The sequence below is a fragment of the Acipenser ruthenus genome, chromosome 5, assembly GCF_902713425.1.
Source record: "Acipenser ruthenus chromosome 5, fAciRut3.2 maternal haplotype, whole genome shotgun sequence".
Classification (NCBI taxonomy): domain Eukaryota; kingdom Metazoa; phylum Chordata; class Actinopteri; order Acipenseriformes; family Acipenseridae; genus Acipenser; species Acipenser ruthenus.
Window position 1 is genome coordinate 41,091,792 of NC_081193.1, and position 20,472 is coordinate 41,112,263.

Below are 20,472 nucleotides of genomic sequence, written 5' to 3' on the forward strand. Positions count from 1 at the left end.
AATGCCAATACTGACCCCTTGTGGTCAGTACCTTGTGTCTTTGGGGGGGGCGATACTCCATTCAAAACAAGTTAACCGGACAAGTATGTTCAGTTGGTTGTACACTACATTCCATCACAATGGTAAATTATTTTGTGTATATATATATATATATATATATATATATATATATATTTGCGACTTTCTGTTATGTGGAATGAATGAGAACCAAAACAATGAGTTTTTTTTCCCCTTCACTTTACAAGGCCATTTCCACGTTTGTTTTATTTGAAGCGTTTAAAGTTAAATTTCAGTTTTCACTTGCTTGTTCAGCTACAAAAAGGCACAAGTAAACCTTGTGTTATTACTCTATGAAAACGTGTTGATGGCCACTGTTTACTGTGAAGAAACGGCAATGCCAAGGAATGAAAAAAATCAAATAAAATGCATTGTCATCTTTATATACTATTCATATCGGGAATAAACAAAACATTTAACTCGACCTGCTATTTGGCATCCTTTGTTTTATAGTTAATTCACTGGGGTAAAGTAAGGCCTACACAATGTATTCTTCACTCCTGGGATATTTTTCTACTTTAACGTGTCACATATTGTAAGGGCTTGCTGTAAAATAAAGGCACACACACAGGGGCCACAGCCACACCCCCTGCAACTGCTGCTAAGCTGTCCCTGTCTGCGTTCAGAGCAATATAATGGCTTTTATTACTTTTTGAAAAACGAATATTTAAATTATGAGTGAATATCCGAACATGAAAATCCTGTGTTCGTCCCAGCACTAGTTAAGGTATTGATTTTTTTTAAATCAATAGTTCAGTCGTAATTAAAAATTAAAAAAAAACACCAAAACAGACGCTAAAATCAATGATTAAAAAAAAAAATTAAAGAAGTTTAAAAGAAGTTAAAACTTATTTTAAACCAGTTTACAGTACGTGCAATGTTGCAATTGACCCTAGTGTCTCTATACCAGCAGGGATGTTAATAGTGAGTTTAGACGTTTAAACATTACAATTTGTAAACACTTAGAATATTTCCTAAATACTACTGCTACCATTGCCAAAAAAAAAAAAAAAAAAACACTTGTCAAATAGAGTGCAGATATCATACTACTTGGTATCTTCCCAATACAAAGCAGTATGTGTACAGGCAGGACATGGAAATAAGACTCCTATTGCATAACAGTCTCCCTCATTCCAAGTTTTACTATGTACAGGTAACAAGATCAGGTGTGTCTTATTAAACTCATAGTAAAACCAAGAATGGATCAAACTGGTATGCAATTCAGGGCTTGATTTTAAGGCTTATCCGTTTGCCCAGGATAGTAAAAAATGCTGACGGACAAGTACTACCAGTCTACTCAGTGGTATGTAGGCCAAGTACTTCATAAATATATTTTAACAATGTATTGTATAATGAAAGTCATAAATATTTTGTAAGACCGCTGACGCTTCCTGCATCAGTGTGTGCTGGCACCTATACAGACGCAGGAAACTAGCAAACACCCCTTCAGCAATGTGAACAGCAAAATACCCCTTGTGTTTCACCAATCAAATTGCTGTTTCAGGCAGCCACATGTAGTACTATTATGGGATGTATAGCACGCCCTGCATGCGACTGTACCTCATTGCGGGAGTTCGTAGTTATAAGATGAAATGTAATAGTTCAACATGTGTTTACATTTATTTGGCATTCATGAAATTCAAGTCAAGTGACATGAATAAAAATATTACTGTACAAGTTTGCTCTGAATTACTTGTATTGACTGCTGTACTGAGGGTGTTATTGGGGGATAGCAAGTTGTTTTGTATTTCCCACTTTGTCTTAGCTCTTCATTATTGCTATGAATACATTATTAGCATTGTTAAATGCTGAAGTTCACTGAATTCACTTTTCTGCAAAATAATGGGTCATTCAGAAAAGTTATTGCTACCAGATAGCAGACTTATAGCTTGATATGATGTACTGCTCTCCATCGTTATTCCTTACAGAACTGGCATAAAATTCCCCGAGGAGACTGTCGACATATACAATGTCTGTTCTCATATTTTTTTTCTGATTGGTTCCAAAGATACCCACTATGTATAAGTAATCCTACAGTTAAAACGTTTAAGCAACATCTCTACCAGTGATGGGGGGGCCTCTGCATCATTAAACCACTACTGGTTAAATCAATGCATGTCATGTTCAGTCTCTGCAATATGTGCACTGTTATTTGGTGACAACTACTGTTGCTCACATCCTTAAATAAATACAGTGTATGATTGGGCAATGCTAAACATAATACATGATACTCAAATAAAAATATTTGCATAGTTTCATCCTGGTCCTACAATATGCCAATAATGGCACCATGACTGTTCACACAACAGTACTAATGCTGCTAGCCTAAGAAGCCATCGTGATGACCTGTTTGAAGACAATTCCAGTGGCAATACCAGATAAAACACCTCTAGTGAGTGACCGTAGAAACAATCAAAGATTCAAAACACCATGCTGGTGTTCAATTTCAGTGCTGATTAAGTACAAAACAGAACAGCTTGCCATCATTACATTAATCAAAGGACTTTAGTCTGGCAGAACCCTCACGGAAAACAAGATAACAGACTGAGCATGTTTTTGAGTTCATGGGAGAAACAATATTATGGCAAAACTGAAGGACATCCATGCCACCAAAGTATGCACGACTGCTGGGAAGACACGTGTTTAATCGACAATACGCTGGTCTAGATCCACTAGATACAATGCATGGTTGCCTGGATGTAATGCAGACCTCATATCCCTATAAACATGTCCACCTGTATGTCAAGTTTTTATTACTGCAGGACTTATGATTGAGTGTTTAATGTTGGATGAAAGGAAAGTTACCAAGACTTTAAAATTAATAATACATGTAATGAGGTACTAATTCAACTTGGCAGATAAAAAGCCAGTATCATGCAGTATGGTGTGTCAAGTGACACCTACTAGACAGACTGGATTTGCCCAAGCACTTTCATCATTATGAAACACTGACATGCACCTATGCAATCCGTGTATTAATTATGTACTCCTGCTTTCAGGCTAGTATGCCTTCACTAAAGAGAAATCTGAACCAAACCTATAGGACATTGAACAGCCAGGCTCCATTATTTGTGATGGGTGTATAACCCGGGCTCAGCACAGTACTTACTGTAAAAAATATTTGATTTCTGTAAGAAAGGTTAAATGACTTATTAACAGCATGAAATGGTCTAAAAATAGCAATAAATAATATTCATAAAACAAGAATTATCCTGTATTTTTACAGCCAGTGGGCACAGTGGATAATGTTATTCCAATTAGCCTAGACTTGTAATAAATGCTGACAAAACAATATGCTGGTAGATGCATTAGATTTGCAATAACATGATGTAAATTTAAAAAGGGGTTATTTGTACCACAGTATTATATTTGAAAAAACAAAATAATACTTATTAAATAGTTTTAAAAATAGTTTTTAAAAAGCCAATAGGAGTGACATTTTAAATACAGAATGGTTATAAATGTAGAATCAGGCAGCAGCATTTTTGGTTACTTGCTACCAGTATTCTACAACCAGCAGATTATGATTATATATATATATATATATATATATATATATATATATATATATATATATATATATATATATATATATAATTGTCGTTTCGTTTAGTTAACGAGAAATGGGTAGCTATTAAGAACTTGTTTTGTGCAGCTACTGGCAGCAGCAAATTTGGCTGTCTCTCTGCATTAATGTATTAAGATCTTGGTTGTGGGCTACAGTACAGTACAGTACAGTACAGTGCTTTCAATTGATGTAACAGGAGAAAAATTACCCCAAAAAATCACAGTTCTTACAATATTCGCGTCTGGCTCAAAACATCCAGGGCAGTATCAGGGAGTAGCTTTGTGTCACCTCACCTGACTGAATTATTTTTGTACCACCAGCACCAGAAATTACCCAGTCTGTGATGACATTTTGTTTCTTCTTATCTAGTTGTGGATAAAGTATGATTTTCCAAACTTTAGGAGCTACTGAGTTTAAACGTAGGGTGTGTGTGTGTGTGTGTGAGAGGATATATATACACACATACACACACGATACGGTTTGGTATCCCACAACAACCGATATATCCCACGTATGTATTAAACATTTACCTTGATGTCAAGGTATTAATCGTGTACTGTCTTGTGTGTTGTGTAAACTAACACATCCAACTGGGTGCAGATAGTTTCACGCTGTTGTGTGAGATAGGGTCATTGTCTGTAATGGATGTCGAAATAGAAATTTAGACTCACAGTAATATGCCACAACGGGGTCCCGTTTCTCATGTTCCTGCCCAGTCCGTAAATGATGTTGGATTTGTCTTAACTGAGGTGGAAGGGCTTCTGCCATCCTCTCTTATGAAACCCCGATTAAACACTGTACAACTAAATAAAAAAATGTACACTAACTGTATGAACAACTCCCCAAACAATATTGCAGAGCTTCTTCCGCTTCCTGAACAATTTCACTTAGAACGTAACAGCAGATGTCGACATCTGTTGGTGAGGCGGACTTAGTGAGCAAGACTGAGCTTCCGGACAGCAGGCGAAGTTAGAATCAGCATCGTTCTTCTTACGAATTCCATACATATAGCTGCTTGAAACCTTCAGCGGGATTTTGGCAATACATAATTATAATAATTATTATGTTTTATAAACACACGTCCCCTTTTTTATGAAGGGATCAGCCTTGAAAAGTTGCAATCCACTAAAAGAATTTAGCGTCATCCTGTAGCCCCGCCTCTAACCGGCAGCTCCCGCTGAATTAAACACCTTCTTTTTGCCAGGCTGGTATGTTTTTCCAGAGCTTTCAATTTTCCGCGGTCATTTTTTTTGTTTACCTACTTTACTTACCTTTTAAAAGGTTTTCAGCCGACATAGTTTCTTAATAAGACCCGTGAAAGCTATCCTTAGTCGAGTTCAATATGCGTTCAATCCTATTTGTTGATGGTGATGTACAGATAACAGAGCAACCAACGACATCCAAGTGTTATTAACAAGGTTATTGTGCCCCAACAATCCGTTTAATTAATGTATTATAATACGTGTTACGTTTATTAAACTTGTTTAAGCTCTGAATTTGACGACAATATCTTTTATGCGAGTAATTAAGAAACCACATAGGCTGACATCGTTTCAAAAGGCACATAGGTAAACAACATGACCGCGAAAAACTGGAGGTTCTAGTCATTACAATACTAAACAGTACACAGCGAATAATGTCAAGTTATTAACACAGACTGAAAAAGGTGAACACACAATTCCTAATTATGCCAGTAATTTCTGTATACAAAGTGAACCTTTCTGAAACTGAATACCCTATGAAAATACATTTGTTCTCTTTCTTCTCTAAGGAAAGAGCAGTAAATACAAATACAATTAATCTTGTACTAAAACATATTTTTAATATGCAGTCTACAACAACAAGAAGGCAGCAGTGTGGAGTAGTGGTTAGGGCTCTGGACTCTTGACCAGAGGGTTGTGGGTTCAATCCCAGGTGGGGGACACTGCTGCTGTACTCTTGAGCAAGGTACTTTACCTAGATTGCTCCTGTAAAAACCCAATTGTATAAATGGGTAATTGTATGTAAAAATAATGTGATATCTTGTAATAATTGTAAGTCGCCCTGGATAAGGGCATCTGCTAAGAAATAAATAATAATAATATCAGTAAGGTAGGCATTGTGCCAATCAAGAAGCTGATTTTTTTTTTTTTTTTTAGTACCTTAATAAAAACACCTAGTCTAGTTTTTATCATGAAACATGAAGATGATGATGATGCATAATGTTTGGTTATTCATTTATTTAAATGTAGTGAAATGTTACATTGTATCGCCTTTCCTTTTGTTTTGAGCAGCGAGTCATTTTATTTTGTTATGTTCTGTTTGTTTTAAACTGCCGCTGTTTCTGTTGCACTGTGGAAAAGAAAACAAATAAAGAAAAAATGACGAACTTACCTGAAACCTCTGGAATTCCTTAGCAGCTGACCCAAAATATAATTTATATATATATATATATATATATATATATATATATATATATATATATGTGTGTGTGTATACATATACCCTGACAGAAATAAATCTTAAAAAGAAAGCCTACAAAGAAATAGTCAAATTCATCAAGGAGAGAGTAGTGCCTGTTACATTGGAGGTATTTAATGGTTTTACAGCATTGTAATGCACTGTAAGTCTAGTTTGACTGAAATTTAGATTGGCACAGGGTAAAAAGATATGTAAAGATTGAATCCAATTATTAGTTAAGTGAAATGTAACCTTTTCTTTTGGTAGGATGTTTGAGGCATGGCAGTCAGGTCACATGTGAGAGTCTTGAAGAGTGGACAGCAGACTGAATAGATGTCAGCATGCAAGAGGATGGAAATAGCTGTGGCACGTTTATTCTGATGGCAAGTTCCTGCTTTCTTACAATCTCCAATTGGGTTACTTTGAATTATAATCTAAATTGCCAGAAATAATTATAAAAGCTTAGTAATGAGACTATATTATAAAGATAGCAAACATGACATATCCACTAGTGGAAGACAATTACTTAACAATGAGTAATTTACTTAAGACTGGCTCCATCAAAGAAAACAAAAATACAAATTTCCCCCATGTCCAGTACAACAATAAGAGAAACTTGCAACACCAACCATATCTTATTTATTGTGCTTTGTTTTGTATCCCACCCCCTTAGAATGCTGAGGCCTTGCTAAATGGAGCTGCACCTTCTGATATTGTGCAACAATATGTACCTGCCTACAGAAAGTACATTCAAGACCTTCTGATCAGTTCTTGCAGAATTAACTGGGAGACTGTGTGCAATTTGTCATACTGCAGCCTTCCAAAGAACAGGAAACGAGAAAAGACGTTATGGATTTGTTGCGATAAATGTAAATCCTGGATTCATTATTTCTGCGTAGGACTTGAAGTTGCTTCAGATGTATTCTGCTGTCCAAAATGTGGTCCATAATTAGGCTTCAAGCCAGAACAGTTTTTTTTTTTTTTTTTCTTTCCTTCTGGGACATTCTGTGTCCATTCAACCAGCCAATGTCACCATACGTGTCAGATTTGGATGAAAATCGGCACAAAGTTAACAAAAGCAATTTTATGGAAAAATCTGAAATTTGATCAGTCAACTCCTAATAAGCTAATAACTTATTAAATGCACTGACCATGGCCCGCAGTGGGTTCTTATCTTTTTGGTATGTTGCTGGATTACATTTAGCAGCAGCATTTTCTGAAAAAAAATGATTCAGTTAAAAATAAACTCGATCAGAAAATGAAGGGTGCCAATACCTCTGATAGATAGATAGGTAGGTATATATACATATTATACATTGACATAGAGGATTGAATGAATCTGATGAAGTACAAGTGTAGTAAACATCTAAAGATAGCAGTTGAATAACAAAACCAAAATGGTTTAAAAAATATTAAAAAATTACATATCCAACTATGTCACTTTATGGTAAAGGAATACTGCAGCTACCAGTCTCTGCTCTAACCGAGGAGTTTAAGTGCGCCAAGGTCAGATTGGAAATGACATTAGTAGAGTCACGCGATAAATGCGTAAGGGAGGCAGCACCTGTGTTGAAAACTGGAAGAAAGTGGGCGGCAAAGAAAGCTGTGGAAGATGCAAAGGCTGCCCTTCGAATTGGTGATATCATGGGACAAGTTCAGCATGGAAGAGGGGGTCTTGGTTTCAGTTCAACTCCTCCTACATGGCACAAGGCGGCCCCAGCTCAAAGAAGGAAGCTGGTAGTCAACGAGGTGCAAAAGCAGGAGGAGAGGATGAGGTGTATAAAGGCCATTTCCCAGGCCAAACAGGGAGAATGGATGAGATGGGAGAGTGTGGAACAACGCAAGATTGGCTGGCAAGACCTATGGTCAATGGAACAGAGCAGGATCAGTTTCCTCATCAGGTCAACATATGATGTTCTCCCATCACCACAGAACCTAAACCTCTGGGTTGGAGAGGATCCCTCATGTCCTTTGTGTTCATCACCTGCAACATTAAGGCACATTTTGACAGGATGTAAGGTGGCTCTTAGCCAAGGACGGTTTACTTGGCGCCATGACCAGGTGCTGCGATGTTTGGCCTTAGCATTGGAAGACAAGCGTAACATGACCAATAAGTTGCCACCTGTTCCATCAAAACATTACACACAAAAGACAACATTCCTCCGCCCAGGAGAGCAACCACCAAGAAAAGGTGTTAAAACCAATCCTCGCCCAGGACAACTGGAAGCTGCTAGAGACTGGAATATGCTGGCAGATGTTGGTCAACGGCTTATTTTTCCACCTGAGATTGCCACCACTAACCTTCGACCAGATATTGTCTTGTGGTCTAGATCAGCACGCCTTGTTCACCTAGTAGAGTTAACAGTGCCATGGGAGGACGCTGTAGATGAGGCGTATGAGAGGAAGAAACTGCGGTATGCTCAACTAGCCACTGAAGCGGAACAGCGAGGATGGAGAGTTCGGGTTTACCCAGTGGAAGTGGGTTGTCGAGGATTTGTGGCACACTCTACAACCCGGTTTCTCAGAGACGTCGGATTCAGTGGCCAAGAGTTGCGTCGTACAGTGAAGAACTTATCTGAAGCAGCAGAGAGGAGCAGCAACTGGCTGTGGTTGAGACGGAAAGATTCTGGCTGGGGACAGGTAAGTAAGCTGGGCTGAGTTGAGTGGGGGACGGAGGGGGGTGATTCTGGGACGCCAGAATCACCGTCGAGCCCTCTTGAGGTGTCGTGGGCTAGTCGACGAAACACTGAGGATGGAAGGTGCCCACTTGAAAACCCCAGAGATGTACCCTACTTAGCTCAATCCAGACGGTTGTCATGCTGATGCGCTGGGGAGGCCGCACTTTGGTTGATCCCCGGAGCCAGCATCGCAGCCGTTGTGTGTGCTGATGCGCCAGGGAGGCAAAATAAGCTGATCCCTGGAGCCAGCATTACACTTCAGCCATTAACACCAGACAGAAGGATATCTACATCATCATATGGAAGGAAACGTAAATGGATGGAGATGCATATGGATCACATTAGTTTACTGTAAAGCTACGTCTTAGTTGGTGCTTATCTTGGCGAGAGCCGAGTTCAAATCAGCATGAAGTTTTAACATCTACTCTCGTGTAATGGAAATCATAACAAAACATTTTATTTGGTGTATAATGCAGAAGACTTTGCACCAGATGTACACACACCTTCAAAAAGCAATGCATTTAAAAATTAAAATGGCTATTGTCAAGATTTGTGTATGCTTGTCTTTTGAAACAGGTGTCAATAGCATTTTTGCCTATTGACACCTGGTGTCAACAGCGTCTTCCAAAAAAAAAAAAAAAAAGGTAGAAATTTAAATGACTAAAAATCGCGTGAATGTGTGGTGGAAACCGCAACTTTTAACACAAAACACAACTTTTTATAGTTGCTGAAACTTTTAATTTGACTACAATGTTTCAATTTTGTATATGTAATTTCGTTGCAAAATAATGCTTGAAAATAAACTGAAACAGAAAAGGAAACAATATGGCTTGTCATCCTCTGTAGCCAATCAGTGATCTTCTTTCCAGTTGCTATGGTTAGTAACGGGAAAGAAGACTGGGCCGTGATGCAAGCAGGGTTGCCAGTTCTGCTTAAAACTAGCGGAATTGGGCTTGCCCATGCAGGCAGTCGCTTACAATTTCCCTTTGTCGCTTTTAGCACATACAGACCCGGCATGCGGAAAAAAGGCTTGTTTACCTTATTTTCAGCCACTATAGAGCTTTCAAAGCAACTGTCTTAAAGAAGACTAATTGTGAATTATTTCACAACCATTTTTTTACCTGTGAACCCCAGGTTGAACCAAGCCTCACCCAGGACAACTGGAAGCTGCTAGAGACTGGTAAATGCTGGCAGATGTTGGTCAACGGCTTATTTTTCCACTTGAGATTGCCACCACTAACCTTCGACCAGACATTGTCTTGTGGTCTGGATCAGCACTCCTTGTTCACCTGGTAGAGTTAACAGTGCCATGGGAGGATGCTGTAGATGAGGCGAATGAGAGGAAGAAACTGGTATGCTCAACTAGCCTCTGAAGCGGAACAGCGAGGATGGAGAGTCCAGGTTTACCCAGTGGAGGTGGGTTGTCGAAGATTTGTGGCACACTCTACAACCCTGTTTCTCAGATGTCGGGTTCAGTGGTCAACAGTTGCGTTGCACAGTGAAGAACTTACCTGAAGCAGCAGAAAGGAGCAGCAACTGGCTGTGGTTGAGACAGAAAGATTCTGGCTGGGGATCTCAAGCACAATAGAAAGAAAGCAACGCTGATGTACGGGTAAGTAAGCTGGGCTCAGTTGAGTGGGGATGGAGGGGTGTGATGCTGAGAAGCCCTCTAGTCGACAAAACACTGAGGATGGAAGGTGCCCACTTGAAGACCCCAGACATGTACCCTACTTAGCTCAATCCAGACGGTTGTCATGCTGATGCGCTGGGGAGGCAAAATAAGCTGATTCGTGGAGCCAGAATTACACTTCAGCTATCAACACCAGGCAGAAGAAACACAAATGGATGGAGATGCAGATGGATCACATTAGTTTACTGTAAAGCTACGTCTTAGTTGGTGCTTATTTTGGCGAGAGCCAAGTTCAAATCAGCATGAAGTTTTAACATAGCACTCAGCGTATTTAGTAACAAACAAAATATTTAAACAAAACACAAAACACAAAACAAAAGGGCACGAGGGCCAAACGAATCAACAAACAAACAAGTAAGTGTCGTGCTGGAGAATCCAGCACGTTTTAGCAATTGTTTTTTTCAAATGTGACTCGCTCTCTCCGCTCCCCGTACTCTCCTCTGTACACCCAACAACAAGTGCAGAGAGCTGCAGGTTTATATACTCTGGCCGAGGGATTAACTAGTTGGTAAATATCTTATTATCCCTCGGCCAGAGTCTGCACGCGTTTGGTAAGTATGCATGACTGTCAGCTAGTTAAATAATCAGTAGCTGATCAGCCATGCATCCTCACAGGATTTTTAAATATAACAATAAAAGACGCGGCGCTTTTACCCGCGCCGCAAACAAAAATACAAATAATAATAAATAGGGGCGGGACACTCCGCCACACCAGGGTATGAATACTTTTGAATTAGCATTTTTGGAGTTTTGCAAAGAAAAAGCTGAAATAAATCATTGTTTCTTGTAAAACTTTTGTTACAAAAGATTTTTCCTAGAATTATTTGTTTTCGAGAAATTTCTAGAAATTACAGATTTCCATTGGGGTATGTAAACTTTTGACTACAACTGTGTGTGTGTGTGTGTGTAATATATATATATATATATATATATATATATATATATATATATATATATATATACAGTACTGTGCAAAAGTTTTAGGCAGGTGTGAAAAAATGCTGTAAAGTAAGAATGCTTTCAAAAATAGACATGTTAATAGTTTATATTTATCAATTAACAAAATGCAAAGTGAGTGAACAGAAGAAAAATCTACATCAAATCAATATTTGGTGTGACCACCCTTTGCCTTCAAAACAGCATCAATTCTTCTAGGTACACTTGCACACAGTTTTTGAAGGAACTCGGCAGGTAGGTTGGCCCAAACATCTTGGAGAACTAACCACAGTTCTTCTGTGGATTTAGGCAGCCTCAGTTGCTTCTCTCTCTTCATGTAATCCCAGACAGACTCGATGATGCTGAGATCAGGGCTCTGTGGAGGCCATATCATCACTTCCAGGACTCCTTGTTCTTCTTTACGCTGAAGATAGTTCTTAATGACTTTCGCTGTATGTTTGGGGTCGTTGTCATGCTGCAGAATAAATTTGGGGCCAATCAGATGCCTCCCTGATGGTATTGCATGATGGATAAGTGTCTGCCTGTACTTCTCAGCATTGAGGAGACCATTAATTCTGACCAAATCCCCAACTCCATTTGCAGAAATGCAGCCCCAAACTTGCAAGGAACCTCCACCATGCTTCACTGTTGCCTGCAGACACTCATTCGTGTACCGCTCTCCAGCCCTTCGGCGAACAAACTACCTTCTGTTACAGCCAAATATTTCAAATTTTGACTCATCAGTCCAGAGCACCTGCTGCCATTTTTCTGCACCCCAGTTCCTGTGTTTTCGTGCATAGTTGAGTCGCTTGTCCTTGTTTCCACGTCGGAGGTATGGCTTTTTGGCCGCAAGTCTTCCATGAAGGCCACTTCTGACCAGACTTCTCCGGACAGTAGATGGGTGTACCAGGGTCCCACTGTTTTCTGCCAATTCCGAGCTGATGGCACTGCTGGACATCTTCCGATTGCGAAGGGAAGTAAGCATGATGTGTCTTTCATCTGCTGCAGTAAGTTTCCTTGGCCAACCACTGCGTCTACGGTCCTCAACGTTGCCCGTTTCTTTGTGCTTCTTCAAAAGAGCTTGGACAGCACATCTGGAAACCCCTGTCTGCCTTGAAATTTCTGCCTGGGAGAGACCTTGCTGATGCAGTATAACTACCTTGTGTCTTGTTGCTGTGCTCAGTCTTGCCATGGTGTATGACTTTTGACAGTAAACTGTCTTCAGCAACCTCACCTTGTTAGCTGATTTTGGCTGTTCCTCACCCAGTTTTATTCCTCCTACACAGCTGTTTCTGTTTCAGTTAATGATTGTGTTTCAACCTACATATTGAATTGATGATCATTTGCACCTGTTTGGTATAATTGTTTAATCATACACCTGACTATAAGCCTACAAAATCCCTGACTTTGTGCAAGTGTACCTAGAAGAATTGATGCTGTTTTGAAGGCAAAGGGTGGCCACACCAAATATGGATTTGATTTAGATTTTTCTTCTGTTCACTCACTTTGCATTTAGTTAATTGATAAATATAATCTATTAACATGTCTATTTTTGAAAGCATTCTTACTTTACAGCATTTTTTCACACCTGCCTAAAACTTTTGCAGAGTACTGTATATATATATATATATATATATATATATATATATATATATATATATATATATATTGTGAAAGACTTCACCTTCTCGGGTTCGTTGCCCCTTTAAAAATTGACCCAGACACAGAAATAGGCGGTTCAGCGCTTACGCGCACTTTTAATAAAACAAACAAAACAAAACAACAGTTTAGTACCGCACTTACTTTTCAACTTTTCTTGCTCGTACTCTCTGACTGCTGGGAAGCAGAGCACCTCGTCTGCCTCCTTCTCCTCAGCAGCCCCAAGCAGACTGCCTGCTCTCCTTTTAAACTCCCCCAATCACGCCCAGGTGCGGATAATCATTAATAAAACAATTAACAAAAAGGTGCATTCTCACATTTTCTCCCTCGCAGGGAGGTTTTAACCCCCTCCCTGCTGTCTCACTCCACCTGCTTCCTCACAATATATATATATATATATATATACTAACAATATTTAATTGACGTGTTACAAAGATCGAGGATTTACGATGAAAACACATTCACGCACAGACACAAGAAATGTTTAATCAACAGTAGTATTTTATTAAGTACACAAATAATAAACAGAAATCAAAAGTAAGAACGTACATCTTTTATTCTTTAAGCACAAAACACAATTCAACTCTCACTGCCTTAACTTGACTAGCAGGCAATTGAAAAAATGACACCACTTGTCTCCTCACACACAAACAGCAGCTTCAACAGCAAACAGGCTGTGACTTAGCTAGTACCTTGCTCTCACACACACACACACACATGCACACACCCAACTGAATATATCACATTAAGCTTATTAGTGGCATATAGATTAAGTATATCACAAGTTTACTTTTAAAGAAATTCTTCATACAACAATATGAGGGCCCTTTTTCCTAAGACACAGCAGTTTCATTAATTAGTCCAGTTGTATCATTAATACATGTTCATGTATTATCATATTCAGGGAATATGTCCCACAATACAGTAGATGCTGCTTATTAGCAACCCTGATGAAGACAACTTTAGGTTATTAACAACGTTTTCCACAGGAACCAATCCTGTCCCATAGACTTCAATGTTAATGTAATTCTGATATTAGCAACTGCACGCTGCTTATTGACAGCTTTATTACTAGTTGCCAGTGCTACAGAGCGCACTTGCATGATTTATGCACATACTTCATAGAGCTTTTATAACACACTGACTTCGCAACTGCGTATTTCTGCCGGACTGAGGCAGAATCGTGGCTTTGAAACAAAGTTAGGGGATTTCAGTCAATTCAAAATAGATTGTTAGAATGCTGCATGCTGATTGGTCCATCAGTGTTCCAAGCTGTTACAATATCCAGCACAATGTCACGATTAGGAACTACTTAGGAAATCACTACACCTGTGTAACCACGTATCACTGCGCCACCAAAATCAAAGCAAACATCTGTCAAAATATTTGCTGTCATGGAAGATACTGAAGACATCTAGGTGTCTTGTCATATCTTCCAGTTTATATTAATTTGCACTATGAACCAGTTTGCTATTTTAAATAAGATGCTGTTTTGGTATTTTATTTGTTGTACATACAGTAAGTTTATTTAACTTCGGTCGGATCCATTTGTCAGATATTCAGTTTTATTTTACTCCTTTTAGTTGGTATCAGCCGTCGTTTTGTGAAACTGGCTCTTCATTCATTTTCGACAGTATTTACATTACTACACACAATGTCTTAACCATCCGACTCTTACCTTTCTTCACTGTCTCTCTTCTCCTTTACTACCGCACACTCTCTTTACAGGTACCAATATGTAACATTGACGTGCTGAAAAAAAAACTTCTAATGAAATTAACAAACAAACAAATTGGGCTTTTAAATGCTTAAATGACCGGCTTTCTAAAAAAAAAACAAAAAAAAAAAAACAATTTGACTTTACTTAATAAGTAATAATCTTCATCCCAACAAAGCACCTTAAACTCTTGTGCTGTTTGGTATACGTTAGAGCCAATGGGAGTGAATTAACTAGCAACAATCATGGAGTTTCCATGCGAGGCATGTTTTTTGCTGTGTCTGGCCTGTCATGTTGTATATCTCTTGTGGTTTTATACAGTTCTGTATAAAACCACTTACCATGAACTGCGTTATGTACATGTTATAGTATTAAAGCAGCTGTTTGAGAATATCCTTGCTGCAGGTTACGGATGTAACCCTGGTTCCCTGAAAGAGAAGACAATCAACAACAATACTTTTGGGATATGCCTACCACAGGTCAGGTATTTACTGAGCATTCACTCCGTTCTCTTTTGCATCTAACCCGCGAGTTGGATGTGTCTGTCGTCGCTACCTGATGGCTGTTGATCACTCCCATCCTTACGCCTTCGTCGGTCAGCTGATTGTGTCTGTCACATTTGGGGTGTAGCCGGAAGGCATTGAGCCATGCTTGGATCGGGCGCATGTGGAGTAACCCCAATTGGATGGCTGATACAACACCAATTGTACTGTGGATCCCTGTTGAAACAGGGCTAGACAGTTGTGAATGTCGGCTACTCTGTCGTCCGACAGGTAGGCTCGTATTGTAAGAGAGTCCAGCTGGAGAACCAAGTAAACTGTACTTTGCACTGGTATTAATTGGCTTTTGGGCTTGTTGAGGGTGAGCCCCAGTCTCGCCAGATGCTCTGTCACAATCGTCGGGTGGGCCACTGCTCTCTCCTGCAACTGGGAGCAGATCAACCAGTCGTCTAGGTAATTCAACACCCTGATCCCCTGCAGCCGCAAGGGGGCTAGGATGGCATTCGTGCACTTTTAGAACGTGCGGGGGACTAAGGAGAGGCCGAATGGCAGCACAGAAAACTCAAAGATGCTTCCCTGAAAGGCAAAGTGGAGGTATTTCTGTGCATGGGACGAATAGTGATGTGAAAATATGCATCCTTTAAGTCCAGTGATAAACCAGTCGCCCAGCTGGACTGACTGGAGGATGTGGCAATGTGTGACCATCTGGAACCTCCTCTCCCTCAAGAGCCCGTTGAGGTGTCTCAGGTCTTGAGAGGTGTGTTCTATGAGGCGGATGGCTTGTTTGAGAAGTAATGTTTTCACTTCTTGCCTGAGGGCCAAGACCTGGAGACGGTTGCTCACAGATGTAAACGTGATCCCTTAAAAGGGAGGAGGCCCCACGCGGAACTGCAGTGTGTAACCAGTTTGTACGGAGGTCTGCTGCAGTATTGTAGCTGGTGTTGTGAGAAGGGGTTGGTCTGAGGCCAAAAGCCTTCAGGGGCCCTGCAGGGGCTACTGAGGCTGGGGTGGAGCCTGTCTTGGAGGCTGTCTAGAGCGGTTCCGTGGGAACTGCTTCCTGGAGCGCTGATGCGTTGGGGCCCCACGTCCGGTGCTCCCCCGTCCTTGCGGACAGTCCCGGGTATAAGCTGACACGGTGCCTCAGGCCACCACGCGGCACAGTAGGGATCGGAACTGTCCGGGTTACCGTAGTTACAGGCAGTTGCCAGTGCCTCATCCTGTCCCGTACACGGAGCACGGGCAGGTAGCATTGCAGACACCTGTCGAGATGCCTCCCGCTCTCGGTGGGAGCGTTGCAGAAGGTATGGCCAGGGGAGATAGGCGCGTCCAATAGGGCCAACTTGTCCGCATCCGGGACCCTGGCCTGTGACAGCCAAAGCTGTCTGAGCACCACTGCAAGACTGGCAGGCTTCTACCCAGGGCCTGCCCTTGGAAGCCTGAAATTTGTAGCAGCTTACCGGAGACCAAGCGCAGCTTTGAGGCTACCGGCTCAGGGAGGGGCGCCGATCTACGGATGCCATCCAGGTAGGCTGTTAGGAGACCTGCCAAGCTGGCCAGGCGCATTACCTGAACTTCGGCTGCTTACGCTTTCTTGAGGTGGGCCTCTGTGATCCTGCATTGGCCGTTATGGCATACAGGGTCCTTGGAGTTCGTCGTCCTTGGTCGTCTTCGAATTGAAAGGGAACTACACTAAAGTTAAACACAAAATATTTTCTGTTCAGACAATGTCGTGGTGCTTTGATGGGAATGTGGATAGCATCAACCATACACATTACTTGGGGCAACCCGTGCTTTTCACTGACATGCAGAGCAATGCTTTTTGGTTCAGTTACATCTGGCATAGCTATGTACGTGTTGCAGTGCCTCTGAACAAAGGAGTTCACAAACTTGGAAATACAGCGATGAACTGTGGTTGTATGCACCCCAAACACACTGCCAACTACCCTGTACTCAGCTGAGGATGCCAGCCTATACAGAGCAATCGCAACTCTTTGTTTTCACTGGCACAGGTCGTACGTAATTAATTTTGGGCTGCATATCTTCCTTTACCATTTCCACTATAATGCTGAATGTTTCCCTGGTGACACAAAAGGACCTATCCACTGCAGATCTGTGAAAGAGTGATGCAGCACAACAGCAAGATGGACGAGTATGTGTCTAAACCATCCTTTTGCTCGCCATTGGCATTAAATAACAAGGCATAAGAAACACACACAGCACTGCGAGTGAAATGGTGAAGGTGCTTGATTGCGCCAGTTTATTGCATATGTAGCGATCTCGGTTCCTGCAGGCAGGCGTATCACACAGGGCGAGGCAATCCACACACAGACGGAGGGCGGGCGCGAACCCGGGACCTCTCGCACTAAAGCATAGCGCAGATACCGCTGTACTAAAGAGCCGGCTCCCCTGCAAGGAGCGTATATCAGGCTCATGTCTCTGTGTGTGATTACGTCACCTACCAACCCTACTGCTGCCTTCCCCCGTGCACGCTACACATATAAAAAGTTTAAACAGACAAAAACACTTTGTAAAAGAAATCGGCATGTTGGCCAAAACAGACAGACAAACAAAATGAACAGACACTAACCCATATTTGCCACGGGGGGGTGTTATACGCATCATACACATGGGAGGGGTCATACGCAAAAAACACTCTATCATATAATAATAGACGTATCCCCTCAACTCAACACCGCACTACCAGCAAGCATGACAGTAAACATAGACACAATGAAGCGTTCTTACCTTTGTATACAGGTAAGTGATCAGCCACACAAAGAGCAGTGGTTTTAACTCTACTGTGCAGAATAAATGATTTTTTTTATGTGTAAATATCGGGACTTTCTTCCTATGCATTGGGACGCGGGACATTTGCAAGGAAATCGGGACTGTCTCGACCATATAGGGACTGTTGGCATGTATGCTAACCAACAGGGATGAACTAAAAAAAAATAAAGTACCGTGCTGCTCCTCCAGCACAACGTAGCAGTTGCTTATTTCTTTTTTAATTTACTCTCCTCACTCTCTCCCATTCTTTCGCCCTGAACATACAATCCCGAGTAAAACGTGCATTTATATATACTGTTGTGCCGGGATTCATTTACTAATTAATTATTCACTTGAATCCCAGCATGTGAACTAATTTGTGCAATCCCGTGCTCACATACTATTACATACTTTATCTGCACGTGAAGTGATTATGCAATACCAGTGCCTAAACACAACTATATATTTTAAATCACTCGTGCTACACAGACCCATTTATATCCTGTGCACCATACCTATACACCAATACACACCACGCGCAACACAACACATAACACACACATAGCAGGTGCACCGCACTTCAATTCAGGGGTTGCTGCCGCACCCCTAGTTCCAGGGCCCCTGGTGAAAAGCCTGGTTTACTCGAGTAAAATAAACTGAGCGAACGGAAACCCCAAAAAAAGCATTTTACACGAGACATTTTTCTCTAGCAAATGTCTCGTGCTAAAAAAAAAACACACATGGAAAATCCACCAATGTTATGTAGAATATGCAGGAAGGGCTCATAGACATACAACTAAGGAAGGTTTTTTTGATAGTTATTTAAAGTCAGAAAAATGAACTGAAACACATCTAAGCAAGGTTTTTATAGTTATTTAAAGTATTCATTAAAAAAATATTGCTTTTACGGAAACAAAAAAAAATGTTTTGAATATTATTTTTAATAATATTATGTGACTTTTCTGTGGTGGAAGCTTATACCTCAAAATGTTAATACATCTTTAGAAATTATATAGATTTCTCCTTTCTTTTTTATGAAATGCTTATAAATCAGTTTTATAAAAAGCAATAAGGCACTTGAGGGCATGGGTTGTATTGGATATTGTCACTGCGTCTCGTGCCTAACAATGCATCAAGAAGTGACAATATCCAGCACAACCCATACCCTGGCATGCCGTATTGCTTAAGTCATAGTTGCTGTCTATTTGTTGTGTTTCCTTCAGATGTAAGGCCAATTTATTTTTCTCCAAAATCTAAGCAGAGGTCAAATTGGAAGTCCAATTCAACACTAATCAAAGCGAAGTTAGAAAATGTAAATTAAGAGAGCAGTGTCTATGATGAAGAAGGAAAAGACAGGTACTCAAAGTACACAATGTATCTCAATGTTTACATTGACAACAATGTTGCATGTACCGTGTGTGCCTTCATAAGTTCAATATAGGGAGGATCACCTCTCAGTCTCAGACTTTGTCAAGTGAATTGTTATTCCTTTTTGTGGTAATTAAATCTAATCTTTGCAGTTGGCATTACCTATTAAATAACTGACCATGATCAGTTTATCAAGCAGGCAATGCCAACTCTGAAGGGTATTCATGCTGTTTTGAACTGAAAATTGCTTTACGTAGAGTTAGAGAGTTTTAATATTCTAAAGCACAAGGACTTACATGACGACACTAAAAAAGACTTCTCTTCAAAAATTGGGTCAAGCTGTAAGCTTAGAGGGCATAAATGATGATGAACAATTAGTTTTTGTTATGCTGAAAGCACTAGCCAAATGTTATTGAAAAAACAGTGAAATTGATAACGTAGTCAATCTTCCCATACGTCTACAGTGTATTGTTTTATAACCCTCTTTAAGAAATCAGTAAATCAAGGTCAAATGTTCCTCCTTACAGATGTTAAAAAACAATTTAAACTAAATTTGAATATATACAAAATACTAAAACAGCACATTTAATACATATTTTATTGTTGTTTTGCAGAGATTTATGGACATATGTGAACCTGATCAAATGTTACCTTAAAAGCAGATGATACAAAAATCAACTACTGGAATTAGTATCCAAAAACTACACAACAATGTTCAGAATATATTCCTGTACACAGTAAGCCATATTGGACCTGAGATGATACATTTAGCTGAAAATAGTAAACCAGAAGTCGGATGGATGCTTGATAATTACTTACAGATATCAATAAACAAAATAACAGAGGTAATCATTTTTATATTGACCACTACACAGGGATTCATTCACAGGTTATGTGTAGGGTCTTTAACAGATAAAAAATACAGTTAAACACCAGTTATCCGGACACACTGTGACTAGAACTGTTTATGATGAGTAAATATATATATATATATATATATATATATATATATATATATATATATATATATATATATATATAAAACTGATCACAAGGTAAACTGTGATTGACAGCACTACTCATGTTCCAGGTTG

General features: G+C 40.0%; 1 protein-coding gene across 1 annotated transcript in view; it reads right to left on the bottom strand.

The window, feature by feature from the left end:
* The window catches only part of LOC117402508 (vacuolar protein sorting-associated protein VTA1 homolog), a 46,084-nt gene extending 41,503 nt beyond the window's left edge, over window positions 1–4,581 (bottom strand). Inside the window, exon 1 of the mRNA XM_034003725.3 lies at window positions 4,297–4,581. Within this exon, the coding sequence (XP_033859616.1) occupies window positions 4,297–4,393 (97 nt within the window). The 5' untranslated portion in view covers window positions 4,394–4,581. The remainder of the gene's footprint in view (window positions 1–4,296) is intronic.
* Window positions 4,582–20,472: the final 15,891 nt, after the last annotated feature.